The sequence below is a fragment of the Cydia strobilella genome, chromosome Z, assembly GCF_947568885.1.
Source record: "Cydia strobilella chromosome Z, ilCydStro3.1, whole genome shotgun sequence".
Taxonomy (NCBI): domain Eukaryota; kingdom Metazoa; phylum Arthropoda; class Insecta; order Lepidoptera; family Tortricidae; genus Cydia; species Cydia strobilella.
In genome coordinates, this window is record NC_086068.1 from 44,524,224 (window position 1) to 44,541,991 (window position 17,768).

Below are 17,768 nucleotides of genomic sequence, written 5' to 3' on the forward strand. Positions count from 1 at the left end.
GTCTAGCTTGGGGGACGGCCTCTGCTATCCTCAAGGTAAACCAACAAATGAGCACGGGTGAGAACGTCGCTACGTACCGCCCTAAGCTTCATCCTCGGTTAACCTTTAGTCTAGCGTTGGACATCCCCTGAGGGATCGAGCAAGGAGTGAGAACGCCCCAGCGTACCGCTCTCCGCTCACATGTTATATATTTTGTAGCTAGGTACTTAACTTGTATGACTTGATTTTGTTCTAGTATAAGTTGCAACCAATAAAATACTGGTTTCCACTTGGTGTCTCATTCCATCCCTACACGTGTTAATAATACTTATATCAGTATAGCAAAGTTTTTAGACGGAAATAGTGAGTAACTTACTTACTAGATGGTATAGCCTAACAATCGATTACAGAATTTTTCATAAATAATGTAAGATTTTCAAAATACAAGCGTTTCAAATCTAGTTTTTTTTTTCGTTGCGAACGTGCAATTCCGAATTGGTTCGGGTAAATCCGAATACACTTGAAAACGAGTTTAATGTGTATGTCGCATAAGGTACATATTACTCTTTTGATTAGAATTACCCTCCCTGCTCTTTTTACTCGATTAGGCTTATAGGAGTACTTATTCATGTGTGTGTCAAGCTTTTATTTCGGAATTACCCGATCAGGAATCTGTGGTACTCAAACTTTAATGACACTTGCAGAGGACAAAAAAAAAATTCCGGCTTGAAATGCCTCGAATCGAGGAAAACATTCCCCATACAATATGTATGAAAATGAAAACTTATTTTTTTAAGCCAATCGATTTCATTCCTATCCAGTATCAATAGTTTCCTAGGGGTCGACTTATGTTAATGTACCTACTTACTAAAAATCCACATATTAAAGAAAACTTTTTCCATACATGTGGAGCAGAATTTACTATGAGAGAAAAAAAAATAGCCTGTGAAAAATAAAAGTTAATTCTGATTGTTTGAGAACCACTGGCTGTCACTTTGACAAAACAAGGTCGGGTAATTCCGGAACACTTTGTGACACGGAATTCCCCACTTCGGGTAAATCTGAAAATGTAATAAAATTCAAGCTAGAATAGTTTGAGCCCATTTAAAATGGCTAAAAAACGATAATCTCTTAAACACAAAAGCAGTCAATTCATTTACTCACTAAATTACAGAGTTAGCGATGGTCGTCTAATTCCGAATGTCAAAAAAGCGGGAATTTTTCACCCGCTCATTAATCTGATGCGCCACACGCGTAGTTTCGTCGCTAGCGTCCCGAGCCTTCTGACGCGGGGAGGGAGATACTTGAACGTCATAGGGAGTGTTGCCAGAGCAAATAATGTAGCCGCGTTTAGTAGATATTAGTAATTTTCGCAATATCCCGATTTTCGGAATTACCCGAGTAAACCTTAACGAGTGTAAAATAAAAACTACGATATGGTTAAAAAGTAAAACATACGAAGAAACCGAAACAATGATACCTTGACCTTTATCGCACCGGATCCGAGATTTGCACGACTCATGCGACCATACACACATACACTCTTACACACTTACTATTCCACCTAATTAAGATCTTTACCCTCTTTATTTGAAATGTAAGGTTACACACCTTATGTAAAATCAAAATGTATATATGTATGTATGTGTATGTGTGTTTATATGTATGCATATATGTATATATATATATATATATATATATATGTATGTATATGTATATATGTATGTATGTGTATATGTATGTGTATTGTATATGTGTATATATATTAACGCTTAATGCACCTACACCGACAGGAAAAAAAAAACATTAGAACTATCAATTCTTGTAATGTTTAGTTTAGTTATAATACTTATAATATTGTCAAACCTATTTTTTAATTTTTTTTCTCACCTTTGTATGAAAGAGCGAATACCTCCTAACACAAGTGTCAAACTTAAAAGGAGGATTCGACACCCAGGATAAACCTTGTTAAAAAATAAACGAAGTTTGAATTTTTTGAATTTTGAAGGAAACTAATATTAACACTCAGGAAGCTGTCCAGGTCATCTCGCCATCTCCGTTTGGCCCTGCCCCGTCCACGCCTCTCTACCAGCACCCACTTGGTGGCTAAGCTAGCCCACCTCTTCGGATGCATAAGGTAGACGTGGTCGGCCCAGTCCCACTTGAGCCTAGCGGTTTTCTCGCCTACGTTAGCAATGCCGGTTTTTGAGCGCAGCGTGGTGTTTCTTATGCGATCTGCGCTCCATAGCGCGTTGACAAATTTTCAGTTTGGACTCTGAATCTCTGTGAGTGACCAAGTTTGGGCGCCGTAGGTTAGAACAGGCAGAATACACATGTCAACGAGTTTGCGCTTCAGTGACAATGGAAGGTTACCCTTCATTAGCTTTTTCATGGACCAGTAGCTCTTCCAGGCATTTTGTACACGGCGCTCAACTTCCTTGTGTTGCCTGTTACTGAAAGAGACTAGCTGGCCCAAGTAGATGTACTCGTCAACATAATGTATGATCTGCCCGTCTACCTCGACACTATCACGTTTCTTACTATTGGTCATCACCTTTGTCTTTGCGCGATTCATTTGAAGTCCAACCTGAAGGCTTGCGTTGCTCAGATCTTGGAGCATTTTCTGTAGTTCTGCTGCAGAAGGGGCAAAGAGAACAATGTCGTCGGCGAAACGAAGATTAGAAAGCCTCCTATCACCGACGACTATTCCCTCAGCCCCCCAGGAAACCGCCAGGCTCTTGAAAACTTCTTCGAGGGTGCTTGTGAATAGTTTAGGAGACAGCGGATCACCCTGTTTAACACCTCGTTGTATAGGGAACGACGGACCGGAGTACTGAAGTTTTATATCGGCGGTGCTATTACTGTATATATTTTTGATTAAGTTTATATAGGTAGGTTTAATGTTTTGATTTATGAGTGCGGTTACTATGGTAGAATGGGTTAAGCTATCATATGCTTTCCTGTACACACATTATTGCCATATGTAAACTATTTGTAGCGACACTATTTCAGGGCCAAATATGAAGTTGTTAGGCTTTACTATATTAATAAATAAAAAACTTATTATTTACCTGCTATATTATATTGTTGACTGGTAGAGAATGCCTTTTAGCATTAAGTCCGACATTTGTACATTTTTCTTTGTTCGTGCAGTAAAGTTCAAATAAATATTGTAACTAGGCATAAAACATTACAATGTTTTTCGGGCTGGTGTGGTACAAAAGTTGGGATTGTCGTAGCTAAAGTGAAACCAAGAAAAGTCTGCAGCGATTTTGATATCATACGCAGTCCAAGTGTTATTTTAAACGTCAAACTTCTATGAAATTATGACGTATAGATAACACTTGCACTGCGTGTGCTATCAAAATCACTGCAGACTTTTCTTGGTCTAACTGTATCAAGATAGCGCGCTCGCGGATTGAAGTGCCTAGTAGTAGTAGTAGGTAGGTACGTCTCGGGGTAGGTATTACTTAAACATACGTATAGTAAAGTATAGTAGGCAAGTCCTTCATTTAACATATTAAAATAACACTTTCTAAAACTCGAAAGCAATTTAATATCAAACCAAACCGGTTATACTTAAGGGGCCCACTGAAAATCAGTCCGCCGGACGATATCAGCCTGTCAGAAAATAGTTATTTACGATACAAGTGCGAAAAAGAGGAAATTCGAAACAAGTGGCGATAAATTAAAACACGACCGCACGGGAGTGTTTTAAATCGACACGAGTTCCGAATTACTTATTCGCACGTGTATCGTATAACGTTTTAAGTACATATGGCTTTTTAAACTTTCTACATATGCACGAAAAGTGCTCTTTTACGCACTAGTGCGAGAAAGTAGCACCATATGTACTGTAATTTTTTTTAATACAGTTGCTCAAAAAGTGCTACTTTTCATGGCTGTTTAGCGTGCGGAAAGTCGGTTTTCGCGAACTAGTGCTTTTTACTTTTCCAATTTTTTTAAATTAATACTTGTTCCAATTCATGACTACTTATTGATGAGTGTTAATATTAGTTTCCTTTAAAAAAGTCGTAATCAACATAAAAACCTACTGTTAATGTACGAATTCTAAAAATATGCGTATTTCATATTTTATTACTTACCTCTTCATCATTATAAGTATTACACGTTTATTTTTTAATGTTGAAAAACCGTTCTTAATAAGTTGTCCGAATGGAACGGAACGCCTGTCAAAGAAGAGGCGTTTTTTCTTACTGCAAGAATGTTGTAAGTTTCCAAATACAACATTCGATATTGTTTTTATAAATATACGATACACAAATAATCGTAAATAACGATATTTAGGTTATAATAGTACAATGTTTTATATTTACAATTGTTTCTGTCTTATAGAAAATGCATTTGAAGAAAAAAAAACTTTCATTGAAGTGGGTTCAATAATAATAACAAAATCCATTCTAGTCGAATAAAAGCTTAAAAACACCTCTTCATAATGCCAATGTCAATGATGTCACAGAATTAATAATATAAAAGTTTCGAAATCCTTACTTGTTGTTTTTCTTATTTTTTCGCAACTGTATTAAAAAACGTCGTTCGATTCACGTGCGGAAATGTCATTCTTCACTCGTCCCGAGTCTTGCCACTTGCCTACGGCTCGTGGCAAGATATCTCGGTACTCGTGAAGTTATGACATACTTTCCGCACTAGCATCGATATGTACTATTATAGTTCCGAACAACTGACAGGACGATATCGTCCGGCGGACTGGTAATCAGTGGGCCCCTTACTATGCATAATTACAAACGTTAGGTACCTACTCCCGCCCTCGTTATTTCTTGTTGGTTTGCTAAAAATTATTTGAATTAGTTTTAGTTTGATTTTTATTATATTATACAGGGTGGCCAACTTGGGAGGTATACAACTTTGTTTTGCCGCCATTTTGTTTTCGCGGTAAATATGACAGTTGTTGCATGAAAATTACTTTGTGTATATTCTGTTTTTTTATTCCGTAGACTAAAATGACATTTCATGTGGTACTAAGAAATGTCATGTCTTACACATAAAACGTCATTTTAGTCTACGGAATAAAAAAACAGACTATAGATACGGCAAATTTGTTATGGAGCGTTTTACGACGGAACAACGTGTTTTAATTATTAAAACGTTTTACTCAACCCAATCATGTACCTATTGCGGAAACTAAGAAAATTGCGGAAAATTCGAGAAACGATGACATTGATTGGCCCCCAAGATCGTCTGATTTAACAGCTGACTTTTTTCCGTGGGGCTATCTAAAGGGACGTGTCTATGCTAACAGGCCAATGAACCTTCAGCAATTAAAACTAAATATTCGAGACACAGTCACTGAGATAACGCAGGAAAAGCGCGATTAAAAGGGTTCACATCTGCTATGCTGCTAGAGGTGGACATTTGTCTGACATTATTTTCCATGTTTAACTGCCGGCATATTTAACAAGGAATACTTATAATTTTTTATATTTCATATTTCATATATGAAAATTACAAAACTAAAGTGTATGCCTGTTATTTGGCCACCCTGTAGTAACAAACTACTTTAAGAATGTATTTAAAGATCAAATTTACCACTTGTCATCACAGTTGCTGTTGTTTCGTAACCTTCTCTGGAACTGAAAAACGAAAATAGATTTATTAAAAAAAGGCAATGCATATAACTTAAGTATTACAAATCCCTAGCAGGGAAAAAGGGAGTATTTGCATTTGCTCCTACTTCCCGCCTCTTGCTCAAGGGGCGAAGACCAATGGGTACCTTTACCTAATAGTCCTAATACACCGATAGTGGACGAACACATTATAGTGGACGTCCGCTTCTCCATACATACGTATTCCCCATTTCATACGTTAATTTTCCATTTCAGCTTCAGTGATATCTGAGGTTAATAAATAACTGTTTAAGTTTAGGTACTAAGTCAAGTTTGGTATCATTTTTAACTACAACAAAGATGTAGGGCATACCAAATTTCATCTAAATCGGATCAGCGGTTATTGATTTTCCATACAAATTTCTAACCCCCCCCCCCCCCCCTTTCACACCCTTAAGAGATGATTTTTGGGATAAAAACTATCCCATGTCCTTCCCCGGGACTCATTATCTCTATACCAAACTTTAACTAAATCGGTTCTGCGGTTTTAGCGTGAAGAGGAATTTCCGAAAAAGTTTTTTTATCCCTACTAATACTATAAAAACCAAATTATCTTAATTCACACGGAATTAATGTAAACAGAGGTGTGGACGGTGACAAAAAATTTTTGCAGCATTCAAGTAAACATATTTTTTTATAAATATTATACTACAGAAATGACTGACTTTGTTAAAAGGAAACTAAATTTTAAAATAAAATATTTTAGTATATTAATGGAAAAGAAAAAGCTGATTTCGTCGGGTATTAAGGTTCCGTAGCCAAATGGCAAAAAACGGAACCCTTATAGATTCGTCATGTCTGTCTGTCCGTCCGTCCGTATGTCACAGCCACTTTTCTCTGAAACTATAAGAACTATACTGTTGAAACTTGGTAAGTAGATGTATTCTGTGAACCGCATTAAGGCGGTTCCCTGAGCCAGAAAGCGAATAATCTCCTTATATGATCATGTTTTTCTAAGAGCTGTTGATATTCGTAGACGTGGAAAAAATATATGTAGTTCTTGACTATATTATCTTTAACATCATAGCTTCCGATACACGAATTATGACACTTCGCTCGATACAAATAGTTCCCAAAGTAACCTCTAACTCGGACTTTTAATCCTACTTTACTCGGTTATTTATTATGTGATACTATAAACAAAAAAAAAAGAAAAAACAATCTTAACATAAATAGTAATTCCATAGCTTTAGAATTTCGATATTGTAAGGTAACGTTTTTAAAATAAATAAAAACCGACAAAATTTGATCTAAATTGACACTTGGCGCGTATGTTCTTTCCCGTTCTTTCTTGCGAAATGTGACAAAGACAGCGGCAAACCGATGGAACGGCCTTAAGACTTTCACACAAAAATAGAAAAAAAAACTATAAATTTTGGGGGTTCCCCATACTGAAACTGAAACTAAAAAAAATTTTTTTCATCAAACCCATATACGTGTGGGGTATCTATGGATAGGTCTTCAAAAATGATATTGAGGTTTCTAATATCATTTTTTTCTAAACTGAAGTTTGCGAGAGACACTTCCAAAGTGGTAAAATGTGTCCCTCCCCCCCCAGTAACTTCTAAAATAAGAGAATGATAAAACTGAAAAAAATATATGATGTACATTACCATGCAAACTTCCACCGAAAATTGGTTTGAACGAGATCTAATAAGTAGTTTTTTTTTAATACGTCATAAATCGTAAACCGCAATTTGCCTATCACTCACGTTTCACATAAAAAATACATTGTTTCAATTGTGTAATGTACGGAACCCTTGGAACGCGAGTCCGACTCACACTTGGCCGGTTTTTTATTTATTGCACTGGTAAGGCGACGAAATATAAAAAGACATCGCTCTCCATAGAAAAATGCCTTCCAAAAATGACCCCAGCCACACTGACAGCTATCCCTTCTCTATTAATATGTTTAGCTCAAAAAAGGTTAATATATCCCACTTTTAAATATATCCAAATGATATCCAATAAACAATTTAACGCTTTAAAAAAAAAGTTGTGATTGGTCAATATAAGTTTTGACACCTGTCTTGTAAAAAGTAAAAAAAACTTTTGACACTTCCGTCATTGTGTATTTTTATTTACAAAAACTGCAAGTTTTATGTATAAAATATTATCAAAATAGGATAAATCTGTACATAAAGCAACAAGGGAAATTATATTTAATATTGTTCAGTTTTGTCAGCGGGAACAAAACAGCTAAAAGACGACTATATCGACTTACAAAAAGTCACACAACGTGCTTCCGCTATAACGGATATTTATGTTGTATTTAATATAAAATAATTATCTATTTAATAGTCCCCCTAAGTAATTAGCCTCCGGTACATAATCGGTAAATATTATTCATTAAAAATATATTAATTTACGTAAATAATGAAGGTCATTCGTGATCTTGAATAACTGACAAATAGTTTTGATACTTGACCATTTTAGTCATATTTAATATTTGTTTAATTTATTTTCAGGACTGAGTAAAAGTACCTACGGTATCTCGAATAAAAGACCGTTTTATTAGATGATATGCCATAATTTGTAATCCACATGTCAGATTCAAGCACATCCAGTTTAGATGAAGACAGTTCGATGAGTGTCTTTGCAAGGGTGGTTATTCTAAAGCTAGCTCAATCATAAGTTACGTTGAATATTTAGATTCAGAGGGCCTACCGCGAACACGGAAGTTCCCGAATTGCGGGCACCTTTCTCTTTTACTCCAATCAAGGCGTAATTAGAGTGACAGAAAAAGATGCTCGCAATTTGCGTCTTTCGGTGTTCGCGGTAACACGCCCTCAAAACCTACGTCGCTTGACTTTCCGCACAGACTCTACAATATTTTGGCGTTGTCAAACCTTATAAGGATGATACTAACAAAGAGGGAACCAATTCATATAATTATTATTTTGACGCGTAATTCTTGTTAAGATTACGCATGTCTAAACTTTATATTATGAGTATATCGGTACATTCAAAAGTTGAAATATAATATTAATGCGTAGTATGTATTTTGGAACAGTGTCCGTACATACAAACTTTTATAAAATGCCAGTGGTCAACGTTTCTCAATTTTATTTAAAACACTTTTCTAGGTAGGGACCTAGGTACGAGTAGCGATAAAATGATATACAAAATCGTCGCTTAAATCCGTGGCACCTGGGGCCGATTGCACAACATTTTGTAACTAATAATATTAGCGGAAGTCTCTTTCCAATTCCATTGATTAGAAAGAGAGTTTAGCTAATATTTTTAGTATTTATTAGTTAATTGTTATGCAATCGGCCCCAGGGCCGTGTTGCATAATAAACTACAATTAATATTAAGTACAAACGGAAATCCTTTTCTAATAAGTGGAATTAGAAAAGGAGTTTCGCTTGTAATATTAGTCTCATAGTAATCACTTTCTTTGAAATGTACGCTACAAGTTCGCGTGGTTGGGCTAGGGGATAAATCTGGTTCCTGCCTCTCTAAAGTAACAGCATCTGTCCAAAGAATTTTCTGTTCTGGGTCCTTTGGGAAACTAGAATAAATAAAATAGGAAGTTTACCGGTAAGAAATTTGCACCGTTCTTTGATATTTTACATAAAAACAAATAATCGGAGTAGCTTGTTGCTTTAAAATAAAATCACAACACACACACACACTCTCCAATTGCACCAATTGCAATGTGCGTACCAGCCGGGTAAATCGACTGAAACGGCACTGCACCTGGTGACAACCAGAGCAGAGCAGGCGATAGAGAACAAGGAACTATGCCTAGCCACTTTTCTAGACGTGGAGCGGGCATTTGACCGCACCACGTATCAGGCAATCAGCATTGCAGCATCTAAACATGGCATAGAACCGACAATCTGTAGATGGATTGGTACTATGCTAAATAGCCGACTAATAAAGTCCACCCTCATGGGAGATGAAATATTAGCCACGGCCACGAAGGGTTGCCCACAGGGGGGGGGGGTTCTTTCACCGACTCTCTGGAGCCTGGTAGTGAACTCACTGCTGGAAGAACTAAACAAAGGCCCAATATACACGGTAGGGTATGCAGATGATTTAGTGATTCTTGTAAACGGGAAATTCCCGGAAACGGTATCGGAAATCATGAATACAGCACTGAAGCAAGTGGAGAGGTGGTGCAACCATCATCAACTCTCCATCAATCCTGGCAAAACAGTAGTAGTACCGTTTACCAGGAAAAAGACCCTTAACGGCATGAAACAGCTGAAGCTTTATGGAAGGGTACTGGAAATGTCCGATGAAGTGAAATATCTAGGTTTAACACTAGATAAAGAACTGAACTGGAAAAAACATGTCGAAACTACCATAACCAAGGCACTGAGGGTGTTTGGAATGTGTAGAACGGCATATGGCAAAACGTGGGGTTTAAACCCAAAGGTACTGAGATGGATCTATACCATGATGGTAAGACCTATCATTCTGTACGGATGCCTGGCATGGTGGCCAAGGACACTAAAGAGCACATGCAGGGATGCCCTTACGAAAATACAAAGAACGGCGTGCATGGCTATTACTGGCGCATTTAGAACGACGCCAACAGCGGCGATGGAGGTACTACTAGACCTCCCGCCGCTGCACCTAGTGATACAATCTGAGGCGCGGAAATCGTTACACACGCTGGCTTTGACAGGTCTCTGGAGCGATAACAAGCCAAAGACTAAACACACAAAAATGGAATGTGACAATTTCATGAAAAGGATTACGAATATGGGCTGCGATAAGATGCAACCCAAGTTTGTGTTCCGTAAGAATTTTAATGTTAAAGTTCCAACAAGGGCTGAATGGACCGAAGGTCTTGAAGCACCAATGTCTGATGAAAATGACATCATATGGTACACAGACGGGTCCAAGACAGGTTCTGGTACTGGGGCAGGCATTTATGCAAATGACTTTAGTAGTAGCATAAGCATGGGCAATTACGCCACTGTCTTCCAAGCCGAGACATGCGCTATAATTGCCTGTGCACATGAGAATATAGTTAGGCAAACCCAAGGAAAGAATATCTATATTCTCAGCGACAGTCAAGCTGCACTTAAAGCGCTTAAGGCGCCTAGAGTGGACTCTTGGCATCCAAGCTCTGAACAAGCTTGGAAGGCAAAACAAAGTGCAACTGGTGTGGATCCCAGGGCACGAGGGATTCATGGGCAATGTAAATGCAGATGAACTTGCCAGAGCTGGATCTGCAAACAACCTTATAGGTCCGGAACCATTCGTGGGGCTCTCACAGGGAACCATCACAACGGCTATCAAAGACCTTACTAAGACCAAACACCAGGAAGAATGGGACAGTCTGACGGGTCTAAAGCACTCAAAGCTTTATACAAGGGGTAGACTCTGGTTGGAGCAAAAAGCTTTGGAAACTTAGCAAACGGCAACTCCAAATAATAACGGGGGTGTTTACTGGCCATTACGGGGTCAAGGGAATCCTGGCCAAGATGGGGCACGCTGACAACACCGATTGTCGTATGTGTGGCGAAGAGGAAGAGACAATAGAACACCTTATGTGTCGAATGTCACGCCCTCGCCAGACAAAGAATGAAGGACTTTGGAACAGGCTACCTGGTACCAATGGAATTCAAAAAGCTACCCATAAGGTCCATCATCCGGCATATGGAGATGGTGGGGAAGACTCTTGAGTAGCGGACGGATCTTTCCTAGGGGGTAACTGCACAAAAGATCCCTATGGGTCGAAGTGTATCCGTAAGGGCCCCCGAAACTATAAGATAAGATAAGATAAGCTTGTTGCTTTAAAATAAAATCAATAGCCAACTATGTCATAGATGTTGCATAACGCTATCCTCATTCTGCCACCCCGTATCGAAAAGGCATAAGTCATTATGAAACTAGTATAGAGTTACGACATTTGGTTTAGCGTATTAGTCTTCAACAGTCTGCTAATATAAAATAGTACATTTCGATGCTAGTGCGGAAAGTATGTCATTACTTGAAGACATTTCACATTAAACAAAGAATGACATTTCCGCACGTGTATCGAACGACGTTTTTTAATACAGTTGCGAAAAAATAAGAAAAGCAACAAGTAAGGAATGGAATTCGAAACTTTTGTATTATTAATTCTGTGACATTACTGACATTGACATTCTGAAGAGGTGTTTTTCTAGCTTTTATTCGACTAGAATACATTTTGTTATTATTATTGAACCCACTTCAATGAGTTTTTTTTTTCAAATGCATGTTCTATAAGACAGAAACGATTGTAAATATTAAAACATTGTACTATTATTACCTAAATATCGTTATTATTATTTGTGTATCGTATGTTTATAAAAACAATATCGAATGTTGCCTTTGGAAACTTAAAACATTCTTGCAGTAAGAAAATACGCCTCTTCTTTGACAGGCGTTCCGTTCCATTCAGACAACTTATTAAGAACGGTTTTTCAACATTAAAAAATAAACGTGTTATAATACTTATAATGATGAAGACTTGAAGAGGTAAGTAATAAAATATGAAATATGCATTAATTATTCGTATTCTTACATTAACAGTAGGTTTTTATGTTGATTACGACGTTTAAAGGAAACTAATATTAGCACTTGTCGGTATAGTATGAATCGATATTATGTGGGTATTCTCAGATATGAATAAATGAGTCTTTGTCTCGAACTTGTGTTTGACTTACGTGTCCCAATACATAACATGGCGCAGCCGCATGCAGGATTTCTAAATAAAACTTAGTAAACGAATTAGTAGTATCGGGATACTAATTGCGATTCGGACTTAAAAGTGATTTGTTTATGTGTCGCGACTGTCGCGAGTTTACGCCGGGCGTAGATAGTGTGTTATAGTTGAAAAATGGAATCGTTGTTGCCTCCACCGCCGCCATTTACTTTTTTGAACAATGAACAGAATGTAACGTCTGGAAATGTTTCAAAAGACTGGGAGAAATGGAAAAAATCATTTGAAATTTATTCCGTCGCGTGTGAACTAGGGAAAAAGGACGCAAAAGTGCAAATAAACTTTATTACATGTAATTGGTGAGCAAGGACGTGAAGTGTATAAACAATTTAGTGACACGTTTGCAGATTTAAACAGTTTACTTAGCAAGTTTGACTCTTTCTTCTTGTTGAGGAAAAATATCACTGTACAAAGACATTCATTTTTTACACGCGATCAGAAAGATGGAGAATCAATAGAACAATACTCGTTTGAACTGAAAAAATTAGCTAACAAATGTGAGTTCAAGGACTTGTGCGACGATTTAGTACGAGACAGGTTAATTTGTGGCGTTAAAGACACTACAATAAGGGAACGGCTCCTTCGGGAACCAACTTTAACGCTTCAGAAAGCGATTGATATCTGTAATATAGCACAGATGTCACGCGTGCAAGCAGGCGTTATAAAAAAGGAGTCGACAGAACAACACGCGTATTACATAGGTAGTGGCAGTGCACAGGAGAAAGTTGCAGATGTACATTTTCTATATCGACGTGGAGGAGCGGCTAGCAGAGGTCGAGGTCGGGGTGGCTGGCGAGGCGGGCGCTTCGCTCGACCACCGCTCGCGCGCCCCCCGTCTGCCGCTCGCCCCGCCGCCGCCGGATCAGCTGTTCGGCGACCATATGATCAACGGGATAACGGAATCAATTATGGAATGCGCGCTGCCTGTGAGATGTGTGGAGTGTCCCATGATAATCAGAGATGTCCAGCTTATGGAAAAAGGTGCTTGCGGTGCAATCGGTTAAACCACTTTTCGCGTGTTTGTCTCGTGTATGAATTGAGCGCCGAAGACACCGATCAGGTAATTTACTATTTCAATAATAATAATAGTAGTGATTGGTCAGTAACAGTAAGCATAAATAATATCAAAATATCGCTTAAAATTGATACAGGTGCAGACACAAATGTATTGCCGTACAGTTACTTTGAAAAAATAGGCTATAAAAAACAAGATATTTTGCCTACGCTAGCTAGGTTGCGTGGGTATTCTGGCGGCGAGATCAAAGTATTAGGTAGATGCAACTTAAAGTTGAGGCACAGGAATAATGATTATATTTTAAAATTTATAATAGCCGATACAGATTCACCTCCGATTTTAGGTCGCGATTCTTGCCAGGAGTTGAATGTTGTAAAGTTAATACTTTCAGCAGACTCGCACAAATACTTTAAAACAATATTTTTAGAAGAATACGCGGACGTGTTTGAAGGTATAGGTTGTATGCCGGGTGAGTACAGGATGGCTATAGATGACAGTAGTACATGCACCGCGGAAATTGCCTGTAGCCCTTAGAGAACAAATAAAGCTTAAATTAGACGACATGGAGAAACAACAAATTATTGCGAAAGTTGAAGGCCCAACTGATTGGGTAAACAGTATGACCGTGGTTAGGAAGCCTAATGGGGACTTGCGCATTTGTCTGGATCCGAAAGATTTAAACAAAGCGATCAAGCGGGAACACTATAGATTACCTACAATAGATGAGATAACAGCCAACTTGACAGGTGCAAGATTCTTTAGTACACTAGATGCAAAAAATGGGTTTTGGCAGTTAAAACTTAGTCAGGAAAGTACCAACTTATGCACATTTAATACAGCCTTTGGTAGGTATAAGTTCCTAAGGCTACCGTATGGTATCACGTCAGCGTCTGAAGTATTTCATAAAAAGCTTTTTGAATGTTTTGATGATTTAGGATGTGGAATCTGTTTGTTTATAGATGATTTGTTGATATTCGGGCGCACCAGGGAGGAACACGATACACGGCTTAGAAATGTACTTGATAGGTGTAGGCAGATAAATCTAAAATTGAGTTTAAATAAGTGTAAATTTGCATTGTCTGAAATTAAATACCTTGGACATAAAATTACTCAAAATGGTATTTACCCAGATGAGTCGCACACGTCAGCGATAAAAAATATGCCGAAACCCGAAAATCACAAAGATCTAGAACGTTTCTTAGGCCTCGTGAATTACGTAGGAAAATTTGTAAAATGTCTGAACGAACGCATCATTTAAGGCAATTATTGAAAAAAGATATTGAGTGGCATTGGGACAGCTCTCATCAGCAGGCTTTTGATCAGATCAAGAAATGTCTGACAGAGGTACCGGTGTTACAGTACTTTGATGTAAGTAAACCCGTAGTTATATCGGTAGACTAGTAAAAACGGACTTGGAGCTTCTCTTCTTCAAAATAATCTTCCCGTAAGCTATGCGTCAAGGTCGTTGACAAAGGCGGAGCAAAATTACGCGTAAATAGAAAAGGAATTATTGGCATGCGTGTATGCGTGTGAGAAATATTATTCTTATATATATGGCAAACATGATGTGACAATTGAAACGGATCACAAACCACTGGTAAATATAATAAGCAAACCAATTGCAGATGCTCCCGCGAGACTCCAAAGAATGTTACTACGATTACAATTGTACACATTTAAATTGGTATATAAACCCGGCCGGTTTTTGTATATAGCGGATACGTTATCGCGAGCCGTAGAACCCGCGAGCGCAGGTACCGAGCCTGCCGCCGAAACAAAATATATTAACGAAGGATGGCCAAACAACAATAGTTATTTGTGCAACAAGAGAGGAAAGTTGGTTTTTCTTGCGAGTGCTTATTTTTAGTCCCGAGAAAGCGAAAGATTCTAAGGTAGAATCTTGAGCGTAGCGAGGGACTCAAAAACATGAGATGTAAAATAACTTTGCTCTCGTGTTGCACACATAATTTTTCACCTCAGTAGTGAGAACATACTAAAGGTTAAAATGTATTTCGAATTACACAGAATAAACAGAAAAAAAAGTATTATAATATGTACGATACGATACGATACGGGACGGGACCGGACCGGACCGTACCGTACCGTACCGTACCGTACCGTACCGTACCATACCATAAAAAAATGTAATAAAAGTATGAAGTTCATGGCCTTCACTAAATTAAAAAGCTACATTGTTTCACTCCCTGGAGTGAGGAAAGTCGCACTTTCCTCACTCCAGGGAGTGACGAAAGTAGGCTTGTTCGATCTGCTGAGGTGAAAAAATAATTGTGATGACTGTGTTAAACCACATTGGTGTTATAAAGATGAGTTGTCAGTTTCGTACGACATTGTGTGGAGAGGTAACCGTGTCGTAGTTCCAAAGGCAATGCGTAGTGAGATACTTAAGAGAGTGCATTTAGGTCATTTAGGACTCGAAAAGTGCAAGTTACGAGTGCGCGAAACTGTGTTCTGGCCGAATATCAACAGTCAGCTAGAAGATTACATCACGAAGTGTGCAGTTTGCTTAAACTATAAAAATGAGAACAGAAAAGAAACAATGATTTCACATGACATACCTAACCGTGCTTGGTCTAAAGTAGGCACGGATTGCTTTCACTTTGGTAACGACAAATATGTACTGGTGGTCGATTATTATAGCAAATATATTGGGGTCAGTAAATTAAATAATCTTACGTCAGATGAGGTAGTAGATAATTTAAAAACAATCTTTAGCCGTCGTGGCATACCCGACATTGTTGTTTCTGACAATGGTCCGGAGTTCGGTTCATTAACATTTGAGCGTTTTGCCCGCGAGTGGCATTTTAGTCACGTGACTTCTTCACCGAGGTATCCCCAGTCCAACGGCCAATCCGAAAGGGCTATACAGACAGTTAAAAATATGTTAAAGAAAACTAATTTAGCGCAAACGGATATTAGACTAGCCTTGTTAGAATACCTAAACACGCCCATTAGTAATACATTAGCATCTCCGTCGGAACTGCACTGCTTAACAGTAGGAAATTACGAAGTATAGTGCCTTGTGCTCCGCGTTTACTTAAACCAAAAATACCTACCAATGTTCGTAACGAAATCAATAAGCGTCAACAAACACAGAAAAAAATCTATGATAAAGGCGCTAAGGATATGGCTACGCTGTCAGTCGGGCAGCGAGTAAAGGTGCGCGTGGATAAACGTTGGGTCAGCGCGCGAGTCAAAAGTTTGGTAGGTATACGATCTTACTCGGTACAGATTGATGGAGGAGGTGTTATAATTAGGAACCGTCGACATTTAATTATTGATCATTCTGAAAATTTAGGCTATGATAGTAACTATTCCTCTAGTTACCTTTACGATGATATCGCCGTCCCGAATGCTCCCACTGTGAATAATGCCATTAATACACGACGCTACCAGTAAGACCTGACCCTTATGTTACTTCTTCCGGCAGGGTGGTGATTAGACCTGATCGGTGGGGCTTCGATTCTTCGTGATTGCATTAGTAGTAAGTGAATGCATGTTAATGTTAATTAAAACTTTAGGCATGAAATGTGTTTAGAAAATTGTGTCTATGAATTTGTACTTATTGAAAGATTAGATTCGCAAATGCAATACACTTCAATTTTATTCCTTATAAATTATCAAGTTATTATGAAATGAACTGTACCTAAAATCATTTTAGGTGAAATTACATAATTTTATCATTGCTTTGTAATAAATCCTATAAATGTAACATATATAGGTATGTATAATTTTATTCACTATATTATAGGTACCAACTTTACTTATTCTTGTCACAAAGCTTTGTATTTGTAATTAAACTTAGTGAATAAGCAAGTTTGGCAAAAAATTAATTGTAATCTTAAAATAATAAAACTTGGTTCCTATTACATAAATAATAGGTCATTATCAAATGAATGTAAACAAATATAAAATATAACTTCAATTATGCATGTACCGTAGGCAAATATGTTATTTAGTGTTAAGATTAAAATTTTCTTGTAAATTTTTTTTTCAAAAAAAAAAAAAGGGAATTGTCGGTATAGTATGAATCGATATTATGTGGGTATTCTCAGATATAAATAAATGAGTCTGTCTCGAACTTGTGTTTGACTTACGTGTCCCAATACATAACAGCACTCATCAATAAGTAGTCATGAATTGGAACAAGTAAAAATTTAAAAAAATTGGAAAAGTAAAAAGCACTAGTTCGCGAAAACCAACTTTCCGCACGCTAAACAGCCACGAAAAGTAGCACTTTTTGAGCAACTGTATTAAAATAGTTATTTGTTATACAAGGGTGCAAAGTTGTATTTTACCCGCGAGTGTGGAATTGAAACACGAGCAAGCGAAAGGATTCTATAGTTGAACCACGAGCGAAGCGAGTGGTTCTAAAAGAGAATCCTGAGCGTAGCGAGTGTTT

At 37.8% G+C, this 17,768-nt stretch overlaps 1 protein-coding gene and 1 pseudogene across 1 annotated transcript in view; one reads left to right on the forward strand and one right to left on the reverse strand.

Moving 5' to 3' along the window:
* Positions 1-5,531: 5,531 nt before the first annotated feature.
* Positions 5,532-17,768, reverse strand: part of LOC134754838 (dual specificity protein phosphatase CDC14AB-like) — a 76,440-nt gene continuing 64,203 nt past the window's right edge. The window contains exon 14 of the mRNA XM_063691270.1: positions 5,532-5,591. Coding sequence (XP_063547340.1) covers positions 5,544-5,591 — 48 coding nt within the window. The 3' untranslated portion in view covers positions 5,532-5,543. The remainder of the gene's footprint in view (positions 5,592-17,768) is intronic.
* LOC134754996 (uncharacterized) lies at positions 12,324-13,882 on the forward strand (annotated as a pseudogene).